This window comes from Myxocyprinus asiaticus, chromosome 1 (assembly GCF_019703515.2).
Source record: "Myxocyprinus asiaticus isolate MX2 ecotype Aquarium Trade chromosome 1, UBuf_Myxa_2, whole genome shotgun sequence".
Lineage (NCBI taxonomy): Eukaryota > Metazoa > Chordata > Actinopteri > Cypriniformes > Catostomidae > Myxocyprinus > Myxocyprinus asiaticus.
In genome coordinates, this window is record NC_059344.1 from 26,781,203 (window position 1) to 26,803,414 (window position 22,212).

The 22,212-nt window shown below is 39.5% G+C and overlaps 1 protein-coding gene across 6 annotated transcripts in view; it reads left to right on the plus strand.

Annotated features, from left to right (window-relative positions):
* Positions 1 to 22,212, plus strand: part of LOC127412332 (coiled-coil domain-containing protein 102A-like) — a 116,704-nt gene that overhangs the window by 54,880 nt on the left and 39,612 nt on the right. For 5 of the 6 annotated variants that reach the window (XR_007892453.1, XM_051648716.1, XM_051648634.1 and 2 more), the window contains 5 exons: positions 10,341 to 11,106; positions 13,366 to 13,583; positions 13,755 to 13,863; positions 16,141 to 16,257; positions 17,804 to 18,013. Coding sequence is in view for 5 of the 6 variants with exons in the window: in XM_051648716.1 (XP_051504676.1) it covers positions 10,432 to 11,106; positions 13,366 to 13,583; positions 13,755 to 13,863; positions 16,141 to 16,257; positions 17,804 to 18,013 (1,329 nt within the window). In the remaining variant the exon portion in view is untranslated. The remainder of the gene's footprint in view (positions 1 to 10,340; positions 11,107 to 13,365; positions 13,584 to 13,754; positions 13,864 to 16,140; positions 16,258 to 17,803; positions 18,014 to 22,212) is intronic. The other variant, XM_051648972.1, reaches the window with a different exon arrangement.

Genomic DNA, 22,212 nt, shown 5'->3' on the forward strand with positions numbered 1-22,212 from the left:
AAAATGTATCCTGTATTGGAGCTGGAACCACTGAGTTTGGGAGCAGGTGAATCAGTGCTTGAAGTTGACAGGCAAAGCACAGGGAAAATCTGAAAAGACAGCAGTGAGTCAATGATCACTTTTTATATACATTTACAATTCTTACAACAGCAGATCTTGTACAAACCTTAATATAAAGGTATTTATCATGTTTGATAAAGTTATGATTTATGTTTTGTAAAGGCACTTCTAGCTGTGCTGCTGTTCTTCTGCATTAATGCTTTTTATTTCTCTCAATAAAAAATTCAAAACAATGCAGTAAGGTTTAGATAATCGTACTGATTTATGAGCCCAAGAAATAACAGCTTCTGACTGTGAGATAAGATGCAACAGTGCCAGGTGTTTGGGTAGGGTACACAAACATTTGTTTTATTCTATAAAGTACTGACAACATTTCTTGACATTTCAAGCCACGTACAAGGTTATCCTGGAAGAAAACTTGCTTCCTTCTGCTCTGACAATGTTCCCCAACTCTGAGGATTGGTTTTTCCAGCAGGACAATGCTCCATGCTACACAGCCAGGTCAATCAAGGTGTGGATGGAGGACCACCGGATCAAGACCCTGTCATGGCCAGCCCAATCTCCAGACCTGAATCCCATTGAAAACCTCTGGAATGTTTGGATAATCGTATTGTGTTTTATGAGATCTCCTAATGGAAGACCTGTCAAGTCCATTACAATTAAAAACGTTATCAATAAATAAATAATTTGATCTGTTTTTATCTACTCTGCATCACTTTTCAGTACAAGCACATATAGGCTTTTCTATTTGAATATAAGAATTTGCTTGATTCTGAAGCAAAGCCCTCAATCACTGTTTTGTTTTGGATTTTGTCTTCCATTAGATACTGGAAACCATTTTGGTAACTATATAGTATACTTGATATAAATGCACTGTTGACAAAGGTGTTATTTATTAATTCCTGATGTAATTGCAATCGTTTCTCTGTCCGTGCTTGCGGGAGAACAGTCGGTAGGAAAGCTTGAAGGTGTCAGTGGTAATTAACAGCAGCTGATAAACTGCTCCCATCCAATAACGTGAGACTGCACTTTCTTTTTTTTTTTTCTTTTTTTTTTGGAATTTTCCCCTATTTCTCCCAATTTGGAATGCCCAATTCCCAATGTGCTTTTAAGTCCTTGTGGTCGCGTAGTGATTCGCCTCAGTCCGGGTGGTGGAGGATGAATTCCAGTTGCCTCCGTATCTGAGACCGTCAACCCGCGCATCTTATCACGTGGCTTGTTGAGCGCATTGCCACGGAGACATAGCGCGTGTGGAGGCTTCACGCTGTCCACCGCGGCAACCACGCTCAACTCACCACGCGCCCCACCGAGAACGAACCACATTATAGCAACCACGAGGAGTTTACCCCATGTGACTCTACCCTCCCTAGCAACCGGGCCAATTTGGTTGCTTAGGAGACCTGGCTGGAGTCACTCAGCATGCCCTGGGATTCGAACTAGCAAGCTAGCGAACTCCAGGGGTGGTAGCCAGCGTATTTACCACTGAGCTACCCAGGCCCCAAGACCGCACCTTATATTCCTCCTCCAGCGTTTGACTTGTTTCGGAGTCGTCCTCCATTCTGTTTGTTCATCTGTCTGTGTTTGTTTGTTCGTCTCTCTCACTATGAGTCTCACCTTCAGCCAAGTGGAGCATTGCATGCACAGATATTTACAACAATACAGAAACATTTCTACCGATTGACACTTTATTCCGTAGCCACAATATAGTATATCGCCATTTCACACTGCTCTATTGGATACTACAACATTAAGAATTGTACTCATGCTTTGACTACACAAACTGATATTTCCCATTGTGTAGACAGGAATGTCAGTCTAGAAACTTGGTTAAGATTGAAGTAGCAGACTCTAACGCTGACCTGGAACAAAGACCCGTTTGGCCAGGTGTTGGAATCCTATTAGCTAGAAAGCTTCTGACATGTAACACAAGCATATTGTCACCAGGACTTACACTCTAAAATTGGCTTTTTTCGCCTTTCACAATGTGACAGGACATTATCCTTGGCTGTATATGAGACAAACCTTTGATTCTTCCTGCTGATCTCAGATGCTGTTTGTTTGAAGTGGCGCTTGTAAACTGCACATGCCATGGCCTTGTGAATAAACTAGTAATTCCCAACCACTGTAAATTATCAAATTCCACAAAATAAATACATGCATGAAAAAAAATAACAATTTCAGGAATCCAAACTCCTCGCCTTTCGGAGAAATTCGCCGTTTTGAAACCATAATTGGTCACTTTTGTGATTGTGAAGAGCAGTGATTAATGTGCAAAAGTGACTGATATTTATACATGTTAATTGCCCCTGTGACGCTTTATGCAACTCATGTGGAGGGCAATGCGGCGCTTGACGCTGGCATTCATGTGAAATGCGCTTTACAATAAAAGAACATTATTGAAACTCAAAAATATTATTATTTGTCTGTTATTGTGGTCTTTTCTGATAAAAGCCATGCTCAGCAGTTTAAATAGGCTACTGTAGGAAAATGATATCGTAGATCTGCTTTGTGTTTATAATTCATATGCTGAAGTCAGTAGATTTGTAGCCATGCAAGTTTTAATAAAGGAGAAGGTAAGGACGTTATTGAAACTCACTATTATTGTTGTCTTTTTGGATGAAAAATAATGCTGAGACTGAAGGAAGACTATAGATCTGCTTTGTTCTTTTTAATGCTTAAACACTATAAAGTCTCATGGTAGATTTCGGTCATGAACGACTCAAAATAATTCACTGACTCACTCACAGCACATAAGACGCTCATTTGTCGCCACCTAGTGACATTTCCAGAAGGGGTCACTGAACTAATCAGTTAATAAAATTGAACAAATTTGTGAAACAGAAGCAAGCCTCACCAAAATACTCTTTATTTTGCAGCTAATTCTGCACAATTGTAAACTTGAATAATCTTGAATCACTAAAATACCTGGAATTGGTGCTTTTAGCTTATTCTTTAAAAAAAATATCCCCAGAAAAAATTTTCGTGGACCAGTGATTGTCTTACCTTTTTCACCCCTCATGAGTTTGCATCCCTGTAATTTGTTGTGGCATTGAAAAAACAAATCTACAAATTAGAAAAGAAGCAAATTTGTTGTGTTTTCATTACCCATTTAGCGCTCTTGCCACCTGTGACCTCACACAGCGTAGCCTACCCATGTGATTTTTTTATTTTATTTTATTTTATTTTTTTTTTGCATAGCCGAATTTCAAACATTACAAGTAAACACGCTACTAAGACGGACAGAAAACATGGACAAGTTCTTGAAAAGGAAAAATATTGACGATGGTTAGGCTTTGTGGGATAGTGGTGTGCCGTAGAATTTTTTTAGTCGTAAAAAATGTGCCGTGGCAGAAAAAAGGTTGGGAAACACTGGAATAAACCATGCCCTGCCTGATGGTATATCTGTAAAATGAGACCACCGTCTAGTGGTAGCTGCTTTTATTGCACAAAGTTACGTGTGGATCGTGCAAGGCAAAACCGTGGATAGGAAATCTAAAAATTCAAATGAATGAAACGGAAAACACACAAAGATTTCAGTGAATGCACTTGATCCACAAATGCACATTAGATACTTCACAAGACCATTTTGTGTTTCATTTGGTTGCCTCCACAAACTGTGATTTATTTGTACAAAAGGGAACATTTATATTCACAAATATATCTGTATTTGTACAAATTGGTGCCCATTCATTTAATATTAAATTACTAAGACAAGTACAAAGATATTTGTTTAAGGCTAATAATACACATTTGTGAATTTCCCAAATTGATGGGTAGATGTGCCCACACTTATGGATGAATTTAGGACTTATTCATTGGTAATTGTTTGTGTGTGGGTCGGCTATGGTAAAAACAGCGAAACAAAAGTCTCAAAATTCAAATGCATAAAAAAGAAAACACACAAAAAAATCTCAGTGAATGCACGTCACTTGATCCACAAATGCACGTTCAATGCTTCACAAGGCCATTTTGTGTTTAATTTGGAACTTCTTCCGTTGGTTAGACACGCAAATTGTGTTACATTTATACAAAAGGGAACACTTGTATTCACAAATATGTCTCTATTTGTACAAATCGCTGCACATTCATTTAATTAGAATTTCACAGACACAAGTTGAAAGGCATTTGTGTGTGGATATTAAGATGCATGTATGACATTTATCGAATTGATGGATAAGTGTTTACAAATTTGTGAATAATTTTGGTACTATATTCATCCCTTACAGTACAGTATATTGGAAGCATAGTTTTCCCTGTTGTCAAATATGTACAGGTAATCTCCCAAAGATGGAATAAGTTTACATTTTGACTTCAAGCAAAAGACAAGCCAGAACCTTCAACCAAAATCTGTCACTTTTTAGCAAGTCTTAGCTTTTGCTTTAATTAAATCATCTGATCTTTCTTCATCCTCACAGTCTAGCTGTCAGCAGTATGGCAGGTTCTCCCTTTTTTTGCACTCTTTTCTCACCTCTTTCACTTTATTCGCTTGTCTTTCCATGCTGCTTATGTTTCTGCTGGAGATGCTGCTTAGATTGCATTAGAGTTAATCAGGGTCTTCTGTGAAAGCCTCTGGAGCTAATTAAAAGTTTCTGCCACCTCCTGTTTTCTCAGTAGCGCTGTTTCAATCCATACAGTATGGAGTGCTGGTGTGCTTGCAGATGAAGCTGTCATGCTTTGACGCTGTGTCTTCCACATCCTGTTCACAGAAGCCTTCGGCATGACAGCTACTTCATCTCCAACATATCTTTCTACAGCTGTAGCTCAGAAAGCAGACACCCAATTCCTCCTAGAAGATAAACCATGTATCCTGAGCCAATATGTTGATCCAGGGCCCTGATTTATTGTCCCATTGACCCAGAGTGGCAGCAGTTGTTGTTTGCCACCAAAACCTACAGTATGTGCACCTGTCTTAAATTCTCTTAATCATAACAAACCTCATAGTCTCAAAGTCTCTTTTCATTTAAAGGGGGGTTTTTGCATGAGTGGTGTTATGAGTAGGCTATGCCTCTCCTGCCTGCCTGCCCCTCTATGTTCTAATGCACAAGTCTGCAGTTCCCAAAGCCGCAGGCCCAGCCCGTAAACTTCCTCTGGATTTGAACAGCTCCTCTAGGTGGGAGGGAGTGTGGGTGTTTGTTTAGTGCAAGGAGCTCTAAAATACCTGGAGAGAGCTATCAGTTAACATTCCCATTCATCTCTGTTGCGTTACTCAGCTGGCACAGGGTCCCTGCGACTACCCAGGAAGTAGGCGCCATCTTAGCACCAGTTTGCTCTACAGCTGCAGAAAAGTGGCGTCGTCACAACACAAAGTGTGGGCGTTAATAATAAATTAAACTTACCCATGGAATTTTACACCAGACCCTGTAGTGTGGCGATCAGCACAATTGAAAGCTGCATACATTGGCGTGTTGGCTTTTAGTGCAAAATAAAATACATACACTGGCGGCCAAAAGTTTGGAATAATGTACAGATGTTGCTGTTTCGAAAGGAAATTGGTACTTTAATTCACCAAAGTGGCATTCAGCTGATCACAAAGTATAGTCAGGACATTACTGATGTAAAAAAAAAAAAAAAAAAAAACTATTTGAAAAAAGTCATTTTTGATCAAATCTAGACAAGCCCCATTTCCAGCAGCCATCACTCCAACACCTTATCCTTGAGTAATCATGCTAAATTGCTAATTTGTTACTAGAAAATCACTTGCCATTATATCAAACACTGCTGAAAGCTATTTGGTTCGTTAAATGAAGCTTAACATTGTCTTTGTGTTTTGTTTTTGAGTTGCCACAGTATGCAATAGACTGGCATGTCTTAAGGTCAATATTAGGTCCAAAATGGCAAAAAAGAAACAGCTTTCTCTAGAAACTCCTCAGTCAATCATTGTTTTGAGGAATGAAGGCTATACAATGTTTGAAATTGCCAAAAAACTGAAGATTTCATACAAAGGTTTACACTACAGTCTTCCAAGACAAAGGACAACTGGCTCTAACAAGGACAGAAAGAGATGTGGAAGGCCAGATATACAACTAAACAAGAGGATAAGTACATCAGAGTCTCTAGTTTGAGAAATAGACACCTCACATGTCCTCAGCTGACAGCTTCATTGAATTCTACCCGCTCAACACCAGTTTCATGTACAACAGTAAAGAGAAGACTCAGGGGTGCAGGCCTTATGGGAAGAATTGCAAAGAAAATGCCACTTTTGAAACAGAAAAACAAAAAGAAAAGGTTAGAGTGGGCAAAGAAGCACAGACATTGGACAACAGATAATTTGGAAAAGAGTGTTACGGATCTTAACCCCATTGAGCTTTTGTGGGATCAGCTAGACTGTAAGGTGCGTGAGAAGTGCCAGACAAAACAGCCACATCTATGGCAAGTGCTACAGGAAGCGTGGGGTGAAATGTCACCTGAGTATCTGGACAGCTAGAATGCCAAGGATCTGCAAAGCTGTCATTGCTGCATGTGGAGGATTTTTGGATGAGAACTATTTGAAGTAGTTTAAGAAGTTCTGAAAATTGTTTTCAAATTGTAATAGTAATTTTTCATGTTATTAATGTCCTGACTATACATTGTGATCAGTTGAATGCCACTTTGGTGAATAAAAGTACCAATTTCTTTCCATAAGAGCAAAATCTGTACATTATTCAAAACTTTAGGCCGCCAGTGTAAATCGTCCAGTCCTGACAGCCACTATGACGTTTATACTGATTAACCTTTTCCCTTATCACTGACCTGTAATGATAATTCGCAGCAGGCATGCATTAATAGAAAAACTACTAATTCTATTTTAGAATAATTTTAATAGTATTTAAGAGAAAAGTTATTATATTGACCCATTACTTTCATTATCCTTCACCTAATTAAATCTTCTCTTAACAATGGCATAATTCCAGATTGATGTATCATGAATTATGCAATATCAAATTAAATCAATGTTTTAATTTTTAACACTGCTATAATCAATATTGCTTAAATAACCATTACACAATAATTCAAAATCAAGAAATTCAAAAAAATTCGTTTGTTTATTTGCTTATTCAGACTGTCAAATTCACAAGACATGCACATGAAGTCTTTTAAACAGGTGTCTTATCGTCCTCTCTTGCTGTCTTGTCAAACAAGGATGTGAATTAAGTTTGGGGAAACGTGCTCTTATGCACCACAGGGTGTAGTTCCTGTATATACCAGCAGGGGACCTGCTAACCAGCTAATTCCTGCCATCCTTACTTGGCCATAAGGACACAAAATGTTTGGTGAGCACTAAATGCTTGGATCTGCATCTGATTGCCTATTTCAGTTGATGTATTTTTGTCCCACCTGGAAGCTTGACACCATGTATGTAGTCGCCATATTTGATTTGGGATCTGCAAACGGTAGTTGATGAATGATTTGATTTGGGAATAAATAATAAATAAACTTTCAGTCTGCTCATCACATAAAACAACTATATGGCTCCAGATTAGAGCTTGATAGCCCTGAGTCACCATTCACATTCATGAGTAAAAAGTAGTGCTGTCAGTAGATAACATTTTTTTTATCATGATTGATTTCATGATTTTTCATAGTTAATCGCGATTAATCTCAGATTTTAAAAGTGCTGAAATGCTGAACTTATTTCCTGTCAAAATGCACGTTTTCCTTTTTTGGAAAGAACAACACAATAGAACAAAACAATATGTAACAATAATGCTTTATTAACATTTTCCAAACTCCATAGTACAAAGACAGAAATTCACTAAAAATAGCACCAATTCAAGTAACATTAACCATTTACCAAAGTCCAAGTGTGATGTTGGCCGATTGATAGAACTGCTATTCATTGCAATGCGCATTAAATCTCTTAAACCCTCATCCTCCACAAAATGTATTGTCATCAGGCTGTCTTTTCACTAGGGATGGGCGATACCACTTATTTTCTTTTCGATCCGATACCAGTAATTTCAAGTCCAGTATCGTAGATACCGATAGCAATTCCGATACTTCTATTATTTTTTTTTTTTTTTTTTTTGAATTCTTGGGATAAAATAGGTAATTTAAAATATTATTTTTAGTCATTATTCGTCTTTTTTTTTTTTTTTACATTTGTGAGCCTAAACAGAAAATTATTAGACTTCTGTTTTGTTTACCCTTACAAAGATTAACCAGTTTCACTACAGTAACTATAGTTTAACTAAGGGATTTAGTTAAGACATATTTACCACACAATTAACCATGGTTACTACTACAATATTACTGTAGTAAACCATGGTTTCAGCAAAAAAACATGGTTACTACAATATTACTTTAGTAAAACCATGGTTAACTTTGTTTTTTAATTATTATTATTAACAACAATTACACACAAACTCATAAGAAATGTCACCTTTAGATATGTTGTTATTTTAGCATGAATTTACTCCAGAAGTTGTTTCTCTGATTTATTTATCATTACCTATATAAGGCACTGATCCCTCTTGTTTGAACGAGCCTTGTGACAACACAAGCGCTTGTCTGCTTGTGTCTTTCAGCATAAAATGAGCGGAAGAAGAAATTGTTCCCATCCTGCACTTCGGCAGTATTTGCTAATATAGCCTAATCCTTTTTATTTCACTTTGAAGCTTATAATTATTGTTCATGTTCATGGTAACCAAATAATAATATCCCTGGTTAAATTGTTTTAAAAAAATTTTTTGAATCGATATTTTTGTGTGAGGATCGATATTTTGCACTACCCATATGTATGTGTGTATGTATGTATGTGTGTGTCTGTGTGTGTCTGTACGTATGTGTATAATTCTTTTTTATTTTTTATTATTATCTATGTCTTGCTGCTGTTTTTATATTGTTTTTGTATTGTTGTATGCTGGAACCTCCTGTCACCAAGACAAATTCCTTGTATGTGTAAGCATACATGGCAATTTAAGCTGATTCTGATATTTTTGATACAACATCAGTATCAGAAGTATCGATACTTTAAGATCGATCCGCCCATCCCTACTTTTCACTTTGAATATGGAATGCACATGATTTGTTTCAGGGCAGCAAATGCCGCGTTGAACTCCATATGAAAAGCACGTCTTGTAATGCTTTTGGAAATATAATTAATCCGAATTGTCTGGTAATCATTAGCTGATGCTTCAGAAGATCGACTGCAGCGGGTACAAGGTTGAAATTATGTTAAATTTGAGCTCGAGCATCAACGGACCCTCCACGGGAGAACAAGCTGCTCAGCAGGCTTGTAAGAATTGACATGGTTAAGCTTATGCTGACTTACAAAAGATGTGAAGAACGTAACTTTTGCCACAAGTCCCATCAGCGTTTGTTTTATAAGAGGTCCTTTCTCCAGCACGGACTCACTGTTGCGTGTTTGTTTGTAGTGTGTTTATACAAGTGTAAATGTGTAATGTTCCCGCTGGACACATCGCAAGGGTTCCACCCTCTAACCAGTGTTCAGAACTCACACGGAGCTGAATAAAATGTCAGAATCTAATATCACATCTGTACATGCCTTTATCGCGATTAAGAACAAATTAACGTGTTATACATTTGAAATGAATCGCATGCGTTAATGCTGACAGCACTAGTAAAAAGCCATGTGAAGATTCAAATTTCTCTTTTGTGTTCCACATTGTCTGCATGAACCTAAATGTTAAATCGTATTTTTTTATTTTTTTATGTCTCCTGATGCTTTAGATTCATTTTTGGCCCAGACAGATGATATTGCCTTATAGCTTGTAAGTTACAGGTCAGATGGAGGATTGTTTTTAAAAATATAATAAATCTGTTCTCTACTCAACAAATCCAACACTCTGTAAAAACCACCTTGAACTTTTCACAAACACGAGGTCCTACTTCCTAAAGCTGTAAAGCTGTAACTTTTTCCTCACAGCAGGTGAGAGATGCTGGCTGCTCTGGCTAAAGACTTTTGACCTTGTACCTCTTTCTTTATCTCCCTACACTCTTCCTACCCCTCTAGGCTTTCTCCTTTTAAGTAAATACAGCCTGTGTGTGGGAGTGTGAGAAAGTAAAAGCAATTCCAATTCAAAGCTGCGCTGGGTTGTCATGGTGTGGTTTGGATTGTTTCAATATTGGCAATTTCAATATTGTTGGCCATATTGCATTGACATGTTGACAGAGAAGGTTTTTTTTTTTTTTTTTTTTTGTGCCTCCATTGAGAGGAGCTGCTGTATGCTTTGTCTGTTTCAGAGCCAATTTTGAATTTTGTGACATTTAAAGGTTTTGCATTGCTGGCATATGTCCTCTGTTGGTTTATCTTCTAAACCCATTTTGCTTTCGCTTCACAGAAGACCATCATGTTAAAGTGGATCAAGGCACCCTGATCAAATCTTCTCCATTTCTGTCTTCTCTTTCCCTGAACCCATCATTGGCTCAGTAATGAACCACACACCCAGCCCCCATATGACAGAGGCTGCCAAGTCCGGGGCGGGCTTGTTGTGCGGCCTGGGCTTGGGCCCGGATCGGGTGCGCTCCCCGGACAGCCTGACCCACACGCCCAGCCCATCAGGAGGAACGCCCAGCTCTAGCCCTCCTCTGCTGCTGTCTCCAGGACTGGGCTGCGATGGTGGCGGGGACTGGGAGAGCCGTGAGGAGCTGCGCCTGCGCGAACTGGAGGAGGCTCGGGCACGGGCGGCTCAGATGGAGAAGACTATGCGCTGGTGGTCAGACTGTACAGCCAACTGGAGGGAGAAGTGGAGTAAGGTGCGGGCTGAGCGCAACAGGGCGCGGGATGAGGTCAGGCAGCTGAGGCAGCGTCTGGATGCCCTCACAAAGGAGCTGACGGGGGCAAGACGAGAACGGCAAGAGCTTGCGGCGGAAAACGAACAGCTGCGACTGGAGGCACAAAGGGTCCGGGCTGAACAGAACTCCCCAGCTGATGCTTCCACTGCACCAGCATCAGACTCCTCAACGGCCTCCATGCACTCCGACCAGCCAATGGGACCAGACGGAAAGCAGCAGAACCAAAACGAGGAGAGAGTGACCAATGGACCAGGCTCTCCAGAGCAGGAACCTGTGAGAGACGTAGGCACTGACAAACCAGACAGGCAAAAGGTGGGTGTTCCTCAACCAGATGTACAGGGACCAAGTGGAAAAGATCATTTCAGTAATTCAGGTGCATTTTGAACACAATTAGGGCTGTGCGGATGTAATCCTACATCAGTATATCGCGATACTTTTTCCTCTCTATATTACATCAGTACTTTAAATCCCTGTATTGCTATTTTTATTAATCAAATTGTGTATTCATATCGTGATCAACAGTTCAATAATGAAGAAGCAGGTTTACTAAAGCCATGCCCTCACTAGCTGCACCTCTCGGACTACCTGAATTGCTGTTCTGTGTACATTACACAAAACGATTTCTTGTAATCTGTTCTCTTCTTGTACTACACAACATAATCCTCTCACAGAAATGTTTGGGACTCTTTTGGGTGTTTGGCTCAGTTTCAGTCACAATCCTGTTATGATAATGTTGTGTGTCGTGTTGTATTTAATCGTGACATATATGTATTGAATACCCACTGATACCCAGTCCTACTAACCGCTGAAAAAACGTATTACAAAAATGCTGAACACCATGACTTTACTAGGGGTGATGCGGAAGTATCAAGTGATAAATCACATCTCTTCCATGCTTATCTGAATTTTTGTCCTAACAAGCCATGACGGTCAACTTCACATCAAAGTTTACTGTCTGTCCCATCCACAATAAAATATCTTTGATCTAAAATCCCACTCTACACACAGTAGCTATATGATAAACATCAATAATGTTCCCTATTGCCTGTATTTCACTTTCAGAGAGGACTGAAAGATTACTTGACATAATCACTCCTTGTTAGGAAGAGAAAAATATCGAACGATCAGAAAAGAGAATTTGCAATTAAAGCATGTGCTCAGCCCACACAAAACACCTTTAGAATAACCAGTCTGAGAGATCAACTCTGGGCCCAGGTGCACTGTTTTAAATAGGTCAAGCACAGACCTGGTTTGGTGCACTTCCTTGTGCTTGCTTTACCTGACTTGCTGCTTTCGCTTGTGTGCTGGTTTCAATTCTTTTGTCCTATTATTAGAACCACCCTACTCCCAACACACCCCCTGCATGTTTCACCCATGGGGCCACAGCCAGGGGTACTGCGGCAGTCCCCACTATCCAGCAATTCCCCTTTCATTCCCAGACTTGCTTGAGCATGTATGTTTTTTCCTTAATGTGTTTTTAATGAATCTTTCAGGAGAATTACCGCTTACACATGTGGTTTAGTCTGCTGAGTGCATTAACATGAACCTTTTCATGCTGTTTTTAGTTGGCAAATAGATGCTAAGAAAGTGCACCCACACATGCACCAGGCAGAGAGAGGGAATGGAAACATTAATGTTAGTGTCAAACTTGACCTTCATAATCGCAAAAATGATGGATGTATATTTCCACACAGATATCAACAGGTGGTCCCTGTCGGCCTTGATGGCTAAAGAGTCTCTCTGACTCCTGTGAACACTGTGGCGATTACCTGCTAAGAGCAAAACTGCCATTGCATTTTCTATTAGCTAGCACCAAGACAAACCTATTTTCTGTAGATGGAGTAGGCGTCTACATTCAGTCTTTGCTGAAGAAACAAACACTGTTAGCTTACTTAGTCTGATTCAAACTGGATTATTTGATACTATCCTATTTCCTGATGCCCCATATCTGCTTCCACATTTGAGACTATCCAGCGTATAAGTATTCGTCTGGGTCCCCCTGGTGGTAGTGAGTTGTTCTTGCACTCTTACCTCAATTACCCAATGGTGACTGTTCTGGAGTTCTCAGGAAGTTGGCAGCACATTTTGTGTCTCATGTCTGTCTTCTGAGGCCAAGTCTTTGATATGTAATCCCTACTGTCTGTAGGAAGGAAAGAGGAGAGTTGGAGCATAGAACTTTAAAGCCATTTTTTATTATTATCTCCAAGGAGCTTGTGAATTTCATTCATGCGCACAGGAACTACGGGAAAGGTGTGATGTGATATTTGTTATGTGGATGGCATAGAAAATGCCTCTCCTGTGGTTTGGTTTAGTAAGGAGAAAAGCAATCATTAAAATGTTTATGCTTTTAATTTGTTTTCATGGTCTTGGAATGTTGGAATATGAATTTGTTTTGACAGTTTAGTGAAAAGTTGGTTCTTTCATTCTTGGTTCCTTTTTCTTTCTCTTTTCTTTCTTCCTTTGCCTTTTTCTTTCTTTATTTTTTCCCTTTTTTATTTCTTTATTTCTTGCTTTCTCTCTGTCTGTCTGTCCGTTGTTTGTTTTTTCTTTCTTTCTGTCCTCTCCTCTCAGGAGTTGGAGTTATTGGAGGCTCTTCTCAGGGCAAAGTCAGAGGCTCCAGACACATGGGACATTCGCAGTGCCAGTAGCTTGCGCTCTGTTCTCAGTCGGCAGGACCGAAGCAGATTGCTGTGGGAGGACCTGGCTACCCTGGAGGAGGACTCCAGCAAACTTAATGCCCTCCAGCTACGCTTGGATGAGTCCCAGAAGGTCCTGCTGAAAGAACGAGAGTAAGAGATAATTATCCAGGTGGCACCTATACGTGCATCATGGCAATCCTGATGGACAAAAAAATGGACAAAAAAAAATCTACCCTATATCACTCATGCTATTGATATAGAGTTTGTCAGTCTGATCTTTGTGTCATTGTCAAACATGCCGGTCTTGTGTCTCTTTTGCAGGGATAAGCATGCGCTCATTAAGAACATTGAGAAGCTGGAGGCTGAGTTGAGCCAATGGAAACTCAAATATGAGGAACTGAACAAGAGCAAACACGAGACCCTAAAGCAGGTGAGGAACCCTCATTATTCTTTAGCCACAAAGAGGACTTTCTGAACATCACTGAGATAAATGTTCCAAATCAGATCAGCATGACCAGCTTGTTCATTACATTTCCTTTTAGTCCTGGCAGACTCCATCTCACCAAACTGGCATGCATATAGTGTATCATCACAATTACTCTTCAGGAACTTGCAATGGTTCCAAACCAATGAAAAACTAAGATGAAGCTGCTTTACATCATGAACAGCTGTGGAACATTTAGCTTAATGGCTTCATTTGTTTGATGTAGCTATTTTAAACAAATTGTTTTATTGTTGTTGCTTTTCCAGTGCTGGTCAAGACAACAATTGCTGAGCTTAATGGAGAACATTAGTGTTTTGGCTTCACTGCTGTATTTGATTTTTGTGGACCACTAAAATGCTATTCTCGCAAGGAACTGATCTCCAGCAATTTCATGTCAAAAGAGCATGAAATCAGTGGCCTTTTATTTGACCTTTTTCCAGGCAATTTATAGTCAGCATTAATCAGTAAGAAGAAAGCATGAAGATTGCATTGGGTACACTCCTTCAGTTCATATTCCTTCCTGATATGAGTCTGCCACAAGTCCTCCATACAGTCATACCTGCTTCAGACACACACACACATACACTACCAGTCACAAGTTTGGACACACCTTCTCATTCTTTTTTAGGACTGTTTTCAACATTTTAGATTAGAACAACAGTAAAGCCATCAAAACTATGAAATAACACAAAGGGGGTATGGGAATTATGTGGTGTTGTGTGCGTGTGTGAGTGCGTGCGTGTGTGTGTGTTGAAACCATTTTTAAGCATTTATATCAAAATCCTTTTGAGATCATAAGAAACAAATTCAGAAAAGAGTGTCCACAATTTTGACGGGGTAGTGTACATAAAAATTATTGTAAGAGCATGTATGCGCCTCATGGGTGTCTGATATTATTCCACCAGGGGGCAGTTTTCCTCTATGCAAGAGATGTTTTGGGATTGTGCATGAATGATTTGCTGCTTAGGATTTCATTCACTCACAATTTTATGAAAGACAGCCACACTGATGAGACTCAGAGAAACATTAAATCTCAATACAAGCCTTCCATAGACGGAATAAGGAACTGATTCAGCATCATACACCTTGAACTTAAACAACTGCATTATAGTGGAGAGAATGTGAGTGAAACGTGGAATAGAAAATGGGTTGCAGTTATTAAAAAGAGAAGCACATAAGGATGAGCAATAGAATGCCATTAGATGAGTACGAAGAGTGTAAAGCATACATGAAAGTGTGTGTGTGTGTGTGTGTGTGTGTCAGTGAGTTCTGCGCTACACACACTAGTGTAATAGATGAGCTGCTGTCTCCACCGAGCTGTGTGAGCTCACGACCTGCAGGAAATATTAATCACTGCATTTGAGTCACAGTACACAGGGTGTGAGACATGTGTAGAGATCACACTTTGACTGTAGAGCTCGAATGTCAGTACAAGTCATATTAAATGAGCACAGACTTTCACAGAGTTTCATCAACTGTGAAATGAGAGTTGAAAACCCAGAGACTTTCACAATCACAATGTTAAATTTGTTTGAATACCAATGACATCCTCAGACTATAACATATATTTGCATACTCAGAACCTGAAATGTAGTTGAATACCATAGATATCCTTTAATAAAGTAAAGGGCAATAGGTTCTACTCCAGATCATAATTGCAGACAAAATATCTGAACCCTTGGATTGACTTTGTGATTTTGCAAAAACACATGGTCATAAAATTTGAAATAAAATCCGATCTTCCACCGAGTGGCTCAAACTTGAAAGATATGCTTTTGCATGACCTCGAGTGATTCACACCAGACATCCCAAGAATATTGTTCAACTGAAACAGATTTGTAAAAAGGAATGGTGCAAAATTTCTCCAGACCATTGTGCACGTCTAATTGGCAGTTACAGGAAATGTTTGGTGGTGGTTATTGCTGAGAAAGGAAGGTCAACCAGTGAAAATCCAAGGTACAAATACTTTTTCCACCTGCGCTCTTAATGTTTACACAGTGCTATTAAAATAAAGACATGAAAACATATCAGTGTTTGTGTGTCTTTTGTTTTAGCAGATTGTGTTTGTTGGTTTAGACTTAGTTGAAGATCAGATCAAATTTGATACATTTACAATATACAGAAATCAAGGTGAATCCAAGGGTTCATATTCTTTTTCCTGCAATGTTACGAGTGCTGTTCTTTCTTTCTCATCTTCCCATCTTTTCGATCTCTTTAATGCAGCTGAACTTGCTGAAGGAGGTGCATCAGGACGAGCTGGGCCGCATGTCTGAAGATCTGGAGGATGAGCTGGGTGCTCGTACCAGCATGGACAAGAAACTGGCAGAGCTTCGTACAGAGGTGAAACACACATACACTTACTGTCCCATGCCTTCACAGCTGTACTCTTGCATTGGCCAGCCAGTTCACTGTCACCCCAGGATACAGTGTGATCTACATCAAAGCTAAACACCCTCTGGGCTTTTAACACCCATCCGCTGTCTTTCCTGTGTTTTGATGCGTGTGATGCCAGCCTCTGCACCCCCTGTTAGTCAAGCTGGCCAAATGAAAGAACGCTGCTTGAAAACATTCCCAGCATGCAGTGTTTGCGGTGGGGTGTTGAAGAGATGAACCTGGCAGGAGAGAGTGACATTATGCACTTCAATGCGCTTCTGAAAGAGCGCTGCCGCTCCTGCATATCCGCTCAGATCCTCTCTGTCCCCTCATCTCCAAAAACTCACAGTGACCTTCCTTAATCTTTGCCCTCAGGAATCAAGGCGTTTAACAGACACTACCTCCTCTCAGCAGGCAAATTACATTATAGAAATATGAATGACTAGGTGGTCTGGGGAGAGTTTAGGATATGCCAGGAAAGTCAGCCAGTACTTACGTGAATCTTAAAGAGATGGTTTCCAATTAAACTGCTTTTAGCAGTAGGTCAGAACTGGGAAATCATGGAGAACCCTTCACTTAGTTCAAAATTATTCTGTGCTTATAGGAGTCCAGTGTGCTAATGTAACATTATTGTCTCCATATTTTATATATTCACTGCTCTGCATATTTGTATTAATAGTTTTACAGCAATTCTAACAAATAGCAGTTTTGCAACTTTTTTTTTTTTTTTTATCAGCCTTAAAGCCTGTTCACAACAAGTGCGACAAGAAATGATGCAACAAAATGAGGTAAATCACCAGAAATACATGGATTGTGTCTGATGTGAATTTATTTAATTGTTTTTCTCTGGAAAAAAGTTCACATATCTGAAAGACGGTTAAATACTCTTTCATGTCATTCACATGCTTTACGACAAAGTACAACCCATCGATAAAGATATTAATGTTTCACTTGCTTTAATGAACAGTTCAACCCAAAAATGTATCAGATAAGTTGTAACTCCTGAAATGGGACAGTATAATTATTGTAATAATGTTGGTAATAATAATAGAAGTAGTATGGCAATTATAATAAATATGTTGCTAGGTACAGTACATTAAATTCCCATTTGCCATATTTTACTTAACATATTTCTCCTCTTTTTGTAGCTGCTATGGCCTTTAAAATTCTGTTCTGTGGTTTTAAATAACTTCACAATACAAATCAACAGCTTTACAAAGGATAGTTACAAAAATTAGCAGCTCTGCATCTATCTGGAATGCTGATAAGGTTTTTTCCACTGTGCAAAAAAAAAACAACAAAATACTCGGATCATTTTAGTGTAAATATTCACATTTGGTGTGAAGAGGTTCATGGGAATGCTTTTTTAAAATCTTGTAGTGCCAAGAATTCATACTGAAAATTCTTTCCTTCCACTATCATTGTCCCCTGAAAATATTATGTGTTTCTCTCTTTTTCCTTACTACTTTCTTACTGAATGTACTGGATGAACTGTATGTGCCTGTGTGTGCAGATGGAACGTCTGCAGGTGGAAAATGCAGCAGAGTGGGGTCGTCGGGAGCGTCTGGAGACAGAAAAGCTGGCTCTGGAGAGGGAAAACAAAAAGCTGCGTGCCCAGATGGAAGACCTGGAGGAGCAGCTGGCACGCAAGCGCAGGCAGGCCGCCAGCGCCCTGGACACCGACCTCAAGACCATCCAGTGCGAGCTGTTTGAGAGGAACAAGGTGAGGAGAAGAGGAGAGCGCAGTCCACAGAGTAAACTCAGACAAACAATCCTTCATGTATCATGTGTATGCATGAGTAAACAGCCAGTGGACATTTCTTGCCATCTCAACATTAGCATAGTTTCTCTGATACTGTGTAGCGTATGATAGAGGTGAATAAAATGGGGAGGTGGAACGTTGATACCTTTCAACTTAAGATTTTAGAGGCTAGTCCTGCAATAAATCCAGCCAGTGTCAGTAGGTTTACATGCAATTTAAAAGTTCATTTTCAGTCTTGTTTTAAATGCATGTAAACGCTTCAGTCTACCTGAAACCATAATTGTTTTATAAATAGTATAATCTAAAAAAATAATAATTTTTCAGGCTGGCCCAGTCAAAAGTTTTTAAAAACTAAAAAAAAAAAAATACAGAAAAAAAGTCAATATCTCTTATCAAAAAGGCAATTGACTCTTTTAACTGACAGGTGAGACTTCTATTACTATAGCCACCATATTGGGTGCTGTGATTTATCCCATCCATTTGTCTAGTGACACATCTTCCCCTCTAGTACTGTCTCTGGATATGTCAGCATTACCACAAGATTGTGAACGTGAACAATGGCTGCCGCAAAGTTTTGCATGCAGATTGTAAAAGGATTTGATACAGGGTTTGGCTTATGTAAATTGGCTATATTGATGTGTTTTGAGGAAATTGTACAGTGTGTTTGTGAGATGCTGCATATTAAAGTAGTGTGGCAGGAAATCGAGACACTTATGGCCAGAGCCTTTATGAGCGGCCATTAGTGCAGGTAGAGATTTATGAGGTGATCCAAAGCTCTCTTCATACAGGCACTGTAAATCACTCACTCACCTGCTCTCTCTTCTCCCTTGAAAGTAAGAAAGATTTAAAGAGAATGGTGAAGAGGGAGAGAGACGAATATGAGCAGAGAGAGTTATTTTAGAGGTGAGAGGTAGAGGAGGTAAAAAATGGAGAAAGAGGCTAAGAGTGAGTTTAGAATGTCAATTACACCAACTAAAGAGGAAGTAAACAAGGGAAAAGGATATTGTGCCAGGAAATGGACATGTAATCCCTGCATACGAGGCTATGTGTGTTGGCTTATGTGCTAAATGCACAACATATGGCCATTTGAGAATGGTGACGCATTTGCATGTGTGTGTCCACATGCTGTTGCACATTCCCACACGATTGATGTCCTGAAAGTGGCTGCCGGCCTCCAGTCTGGGAGAGAAATCAGAGATTGATGAGCTTGCTCAGGAGCTGTTGAAGCAAATGGATCGATAAGGACAGGAGCGGAGAAACAGGCCACGCCGCTGAGGACAACGCACCATCACTGACAAAAAGAACAAAGTGTGATTGATACTGAAATCATACCCCAGTCCAGTCACTTTCTTCTGCGTTTCTTCGGCTCCCTGCCTCAGATTGATATAAACCATCGCCTCTGCCGTTAAACCCAGCATGAGCAAAAGACTGGAATAGGACTGAATGTGTGTGTGTGTCCAGGTATTCCCTACGTTGTGGGGACCAAATGTCCCCACAAGGATGTGTGTGTGTGTGTGTGTGTGTGTGTGTGTGTGTGTGTGTGTGTGTGTGTGTGTGTGTGTGTGTGAGATGTTTGCTATCCATACAAGAAATTAAATATTGGGTGTGTCTCATCTCACTCCCTAGCTACCTGTATTATGAATCAGTATATGCGACATATTTCGAGGTTGTGCATTAAAACAGAGCTGGTAATAATCAACAATATCGCCGTATACAAAACACTACATTGTTGTTGTAGATGTTGCAATGTACAGTGCTATTATGAAGGACAACATGCATCAGTGAACAAATTAAAATTACAAAAGTGTGTATTTTTATTTTCTTCTAACAGCTTTAATACTTTGAGGTTTATCCACCTTTTTCCAAAATGCTTGCATGTACCCCGATTCATACCGGAAGCCTGTTTTATTTTTTCCAGTCTCCAGTGTTTTCACTCGCATCGGCGTATGTTCTTGGCAGATAATGTGATATTTAGCTAATTAAATTTGTACAAATTGGGAAAAAAGAATATTGCTCCATAGTTCCGATACTAGTCACTTTGGCCATCTTTTGACAGTGCCTCACCCATCAAAGTTTAAGGAGTGGGAAGATGACATGATGCTATGTCCTGAGGCTAGTTACATTGATATTATTAACTTAAAGTTTTATGACAGCCAACAACTGCACAAGTTGAGCCTGAACTCATTTTTAATTCCAACTAAAACTTAAAAGGGTTGTTGCTCTCCATCTGGATCGCTGGTTTCGAGTGTTTTTCCATTGCTTCTAATTATGAAGGCACCCAGTAATTGGTCAGGAAAACTGTGGATAGGATTGTTTCCCTTTCGTGCACATTTTAAATGGAAGATAATTATAAACTAAATCTCTTTTAAAGAGGACAATAAGGGTTTGACTTCATAAATGTACATACACGCTCATCCTCTGCCGACTTGACAACTTTTCCGGTAAGGGAACATAACAAACAGCAAAGCACACTGGTTTTACGGTACATTTTGGAAATTTTTAGGAGTAAAAATGTCCGTGCACTGGGATGATTTTGAGAATGGCCAGTGGTGCCCTGACTACTAGGATGAGACTAATTATTAGTGTGTCTGTTCTCAAGTGTTTCTCTATGGCCTGGATCATCTGGCAGAACATGTGGATTTGGCCATGTTGGCCAAGGCTCACTCAAAGCTTTCTGTCAAACTGTAGGAGCGTTGCATGCACACACAGCTGCAGGTTGGCACATCACACATATAGTACATCAAAAAGGCTCCCGCAGGTGGAGGTTCTGCTGTTGGCTGTTGTTTTTGCTGTCGTCTCTCTCTGTGTTTTGATCATAGAGACTGACGGCTTTGTTTGGGCCCATGACCTCTTACAAACACAGAGACACTTCAAAGTAATCATGTTCATGTGAACATTTGTTTGGGGCTAATACATGATGACTCTGGATTTCCAACAAACAGAAAAAACAAGTAGGCAAAACAGGCTGTTCTTTTTTTATTCCTAAAGGATTTGTTGAGTCTAGAGTAGACAAGCTTTGAACTGGAGTCAAAGTCTGTCTCTTGCTCCCGGATCAAAGAAAAGTTAGTCCGTATATGTGAAGGTCAGTTTAATGCAGTCATTTTTTAATCTCTCTTACTCTCTCACTCCTTTCATCTTTTATCTCTCTACAAATCATTTATACACTTTTTGTCAAATGTTGGGATTAACCTACTTTATTACTGTTTCCCACATTTTAGAATAATTTTAACGTCATCATATCTAATGAAATGACACAAATGTAAATGTGGGAATTGTGTAGTGACCATATACATGTTAATCAAATCAAAACTATCTTATATTTCTGCTACTTCAAAATAGCCACGCTTTGCTTAAATCAAAGCTTGGCAACCAGCATAATTGATGTGCCACCTGGAATGCCTTTTAAACAGTACTGAAGGTGTTGACATGTATGCTTAGCACTTGTTGGCTGTTTTTCCTTCTTTCTGATCCAAAACCATCAATAAATGTCAAATAATTGTTCAAATCAATTAAGTTTTGTAGAGATTCTTACATAGGCAGTTTAGGTTAGACTACAAAACTAGTTTCAAGCATTTTAAGCCTTTGACCAGAAACATACTTTACACAATTACGCATTTGCACAATGCGAGCACTTGGCCGATTGAACATGCATGCGTTTTTGGGTTACATTGGCAGTAACAAACTGGGGCCAACAGAGTTTCCTTAAAGTCTTTGGAGTTAAACTGGATGTGTTATTATTCAGGTAAGTTGCTATAAATACATTGACTACCTTCCTTGCTCTGCAATATTCTCTTCAAACTGTTTGTCTGCCTTTATAGTAGTTGACTGGAAAGAGAAAAATCACAGTAGAAGTGTGCAGTTCACACTAATGTCCGCTATAGTGGTGCTTGCTGTAACGTTAATATTGCAATGTGTACTTGTGTTGTGTTCACGTACTTGCGTAGAGTCTGTTTCAGCCTTAAGCCTTTAGATCAATAGCCTTTTTAAGATCATGGGAAACATATTGAGTCAGCTGTGTACATACTTTTAACTGGTATATCTCTCAATCTTTTTTGTCTTTTCTTTACATCACTCTTTCTCTGTCTGTCATCTGTTTCGTCTTCTCTCCATATACAGATGTGTTCTTCACGTTGTGTTCAACAGCCTGCTTCTTAAACTCC